We start from the raw sequence: 2788 nt of genomic DNA, 5'->3' as shown, positions 1-2788 counted from the left end.
AAAACGACATAAATGTGCATATAAGATCAAACAAAAGAAATAGCTAACAACAGAGAATGTAAATAATAAAATAGAAATAGCAGAGAGCATTTCTTTTGTTTAAAGTACGCGAAATTTAATGATTCTTCATGTGCGATTTCAAGCCGGATTTAGCCTGAAAATCTTTACTGCATACAGTATAGTGGTAGACAGGTCTATTCATTTCATGAGTTGCCATGTGAGACTGCAAATGGTGTTTATGTATGAAACCTTTTCTGCATATCAAACAACTATACGGCTTTCACCCGTATGAATCATCATATGTGATTTCATACTGTCAGACCGAGTGAAATTCTTTTTGCATATCGAACAACTGTACGGCTTTTCACCAGCATGATTCGTCATATGTCTTTTCATATTACGGAGATCACCGAAATTCCTTTTGCATATCGAACAACTGTGCGGCTTTTCACTGGTATGAATCATCATATGTGATTTCATACTGCTGGACTGAATAAAATTCTTTTTGCATATCGAACAACTGTACGGCTTTTCACCAGTATGAATCATCACATGTTTTTTCATATCCCCGAACTGAGTGAAATTTCTCTTGCATAGTGGACAACTATGAGGTTTTTCACCAGTATGAGTCATCATATGATTTTTTATATGGCAGGATTGAGTGAAATTTCTCTTGCATACTGAACAACTATACGGCTTTTCACCGGTATGAGTCTTCTTATGCCTTTTCATATTACAGAGATCAGCGAAATTCTTTTTGCATATGGAACAACTGTACGGCTTCTCACCGGTATGAACCACCATATGTGCTTTCATACTGCTGGACTGAATAAAATTCTTTTTGCATATCGAACAACTATACGGCTTTTCACCAGTATGAGTCATCATATGATTTTTTATATGGCAGGATTGAGTGAAATTTCTCTTGCATACTGGACAACTATACGGCTTTTCACCGGTATGAGTCATCACATGTTTTTTCATATGTGTTATTTCCTTTTGACATATATCACAACGCCGTTTCTTTCCTGTGCTTTCTTTTTCTGGTTCAATTACTTCCATCAGTGTTTCGATTGGAACAAGTCGTCGCGGTTTAATTCGTTCATCACTCACTCTTTTCACTGATAAGCCTTGCGATTTATTTCCTTCCTCTTTCACTTTTGATATTGATAAATCCAACGGTTCTGTTTGTTCCGTTTGCGCTACCTTAAATGATATGAAATTATCAATGAAAAATCACTGTGAAAAATTTAAATGCCGATGGTATTGTAGTGTTATGTTGTTTTTTTTTTTTAACTTTATGTGGACTTACTGTGTTTCGAATATTGCTCAATTGGAAGACAAAGAAGAATAAATAGATGAAATGCATGTTAATGAGAATAGTTTGTTGCCAATTCTGAAAAACATTCAAATTTATTGACGGTTGCTTCTAAAGAATAATGTCGCTGCTATTTGACAAATGCGCAAAGGAGATATTTCTTCAAGTAAATGCTTTTCTAAATATATTAGTTTATTAACAAATTTATCATCTAATCCAAACTCAAAAGTTTGAAAAGAGGTAACGTCTTCTGTCGAAATGAATGAAACAGAACTTGCTGAATGAAAATTGTAGGAGAGTGTGACAGAGGCCAACCGATCAATTCTGTTAGATATTGTTCGATAATCGCATGTATAAGTTCTCATTCAGATGGGGGTGGCAAACTACGTGTATTGATAACTTACGTCTACGTATAATAACGTATGTATAGCAATAATAATAGAATATATAATAATGTATAATAAAATGATAATAGCACTACTGCTTAATCCTTTATACTGAATCATTTCTTTTCAGCTTCTGTATTTTATTGTTATAAATAATTTATGCAAAGCAGTTGTGACACTTTTTGTAATTTTATTATATTTCGCTTCAATTTTTCCACATTTTCAAATTTTTGGGAATATTGGAAAGAATGGAAAATTACATTGCTGCATCTCTTATAATTGGTAATGTTGATTTATAAATGCTAAATGGTTTCAACTTTAAATTTGCTTTGTGTTGTGTGCAAATTAGGTTATTAAATTTTTTTTACGATTTTCATATTTAACACCATGTGATGTAGATAGCTGTCAAATGAATTCTTATTGATGATTTCCAATACTTTTAAACTTTTCAAATGCCAATTGCAATGAAAATATGAAGAAAAAAGGCGATGGTAATGATCCTATCATTTACTGACAGTAATCAGCAACGTTGCACAATGTGTGGTTGGTACAACTTAAGTGCTGAACTTGAAGGTATAAGTTCGCCATCTATGGGCTATGTAACAAATGGAGTTGCCTAATGGCTTCATACGACAAGTTCGAACTGGAATTATCTGCAATTTCTCATTGTAGAATTTAAGAAGGACAGGTTTCAATTTGTTCTTATAAGCAAGGATGTGACACCATCGTTATTAATTGATCTTCACTGATTTTTTTTATTTATTTAGCAATAGCTACTTTTTTTTTTCTTTTCTTGTTTCGTGATTGTTGAAGTAAAGCAAAAGATAAAAAAGTTCTTTTTACACAGTAAATAAGCCAAGTTGAACATATGTAAATGATGTCTAAATGATGTAACAAAGTGAGTGAGAAAAACAAAACTGACATAACAAGTAAATGAATCAGTTGTTCTACTTTTCAAATATTTTTATCATTTAAAATATTTGTTAATATGAATATTAACAAATTTTTTTCCTTTATATCTATGCCATTCTCAAAATATAAATACAACTTCTGTTGCACGGCTCATTACAGTTTGCATTGATTA

At 32.1% G+C, this 2788-nt stretch overlaps 1 protein-coding gene across 1 annotated transcript; it reads right to left on the bottom strand.

The window, feature by feature from the left end:
- Positions 1–261: 261 nt before the first annotated feature.
- Positions 262–1062, bottom strand: TGME49_303050 (zinc finger, c2h2 type family protein; the record flags this gene model as incomplete). Its single annotated transcript, XM_002372075.1, has 1 exon — positions 262–1062. One exon carries the CDS (start codon positions 1060–1062, stop codon positions 262–264), a length of 801 nt encoding a protein of 266 aa, XP_002372116.1.
- Between the last annotated feature and the right edge of the window lie 1726 nt (positions 1063–2788).

Source organism: Toxoplasma gondii (assembly GCF_000006565.2).
Source record: "Toxoplasma gondii ME49 unplaced genomic scaffold asmbl.151, whole genome shotgun sequence".
Taxonomy (NCBI): domain Eukaryota; phylum Apicomplexa; class Conoidasida; order Eucoccidiorida; family Sarcocystidae; genus Toxoplasma; species Toxoplasma gondii.
The sequence above is the reverse complement of the archived record's forward strand: the minus strand, read 5'-3'. Positions and strand labels throughout refer to the sequence as shown.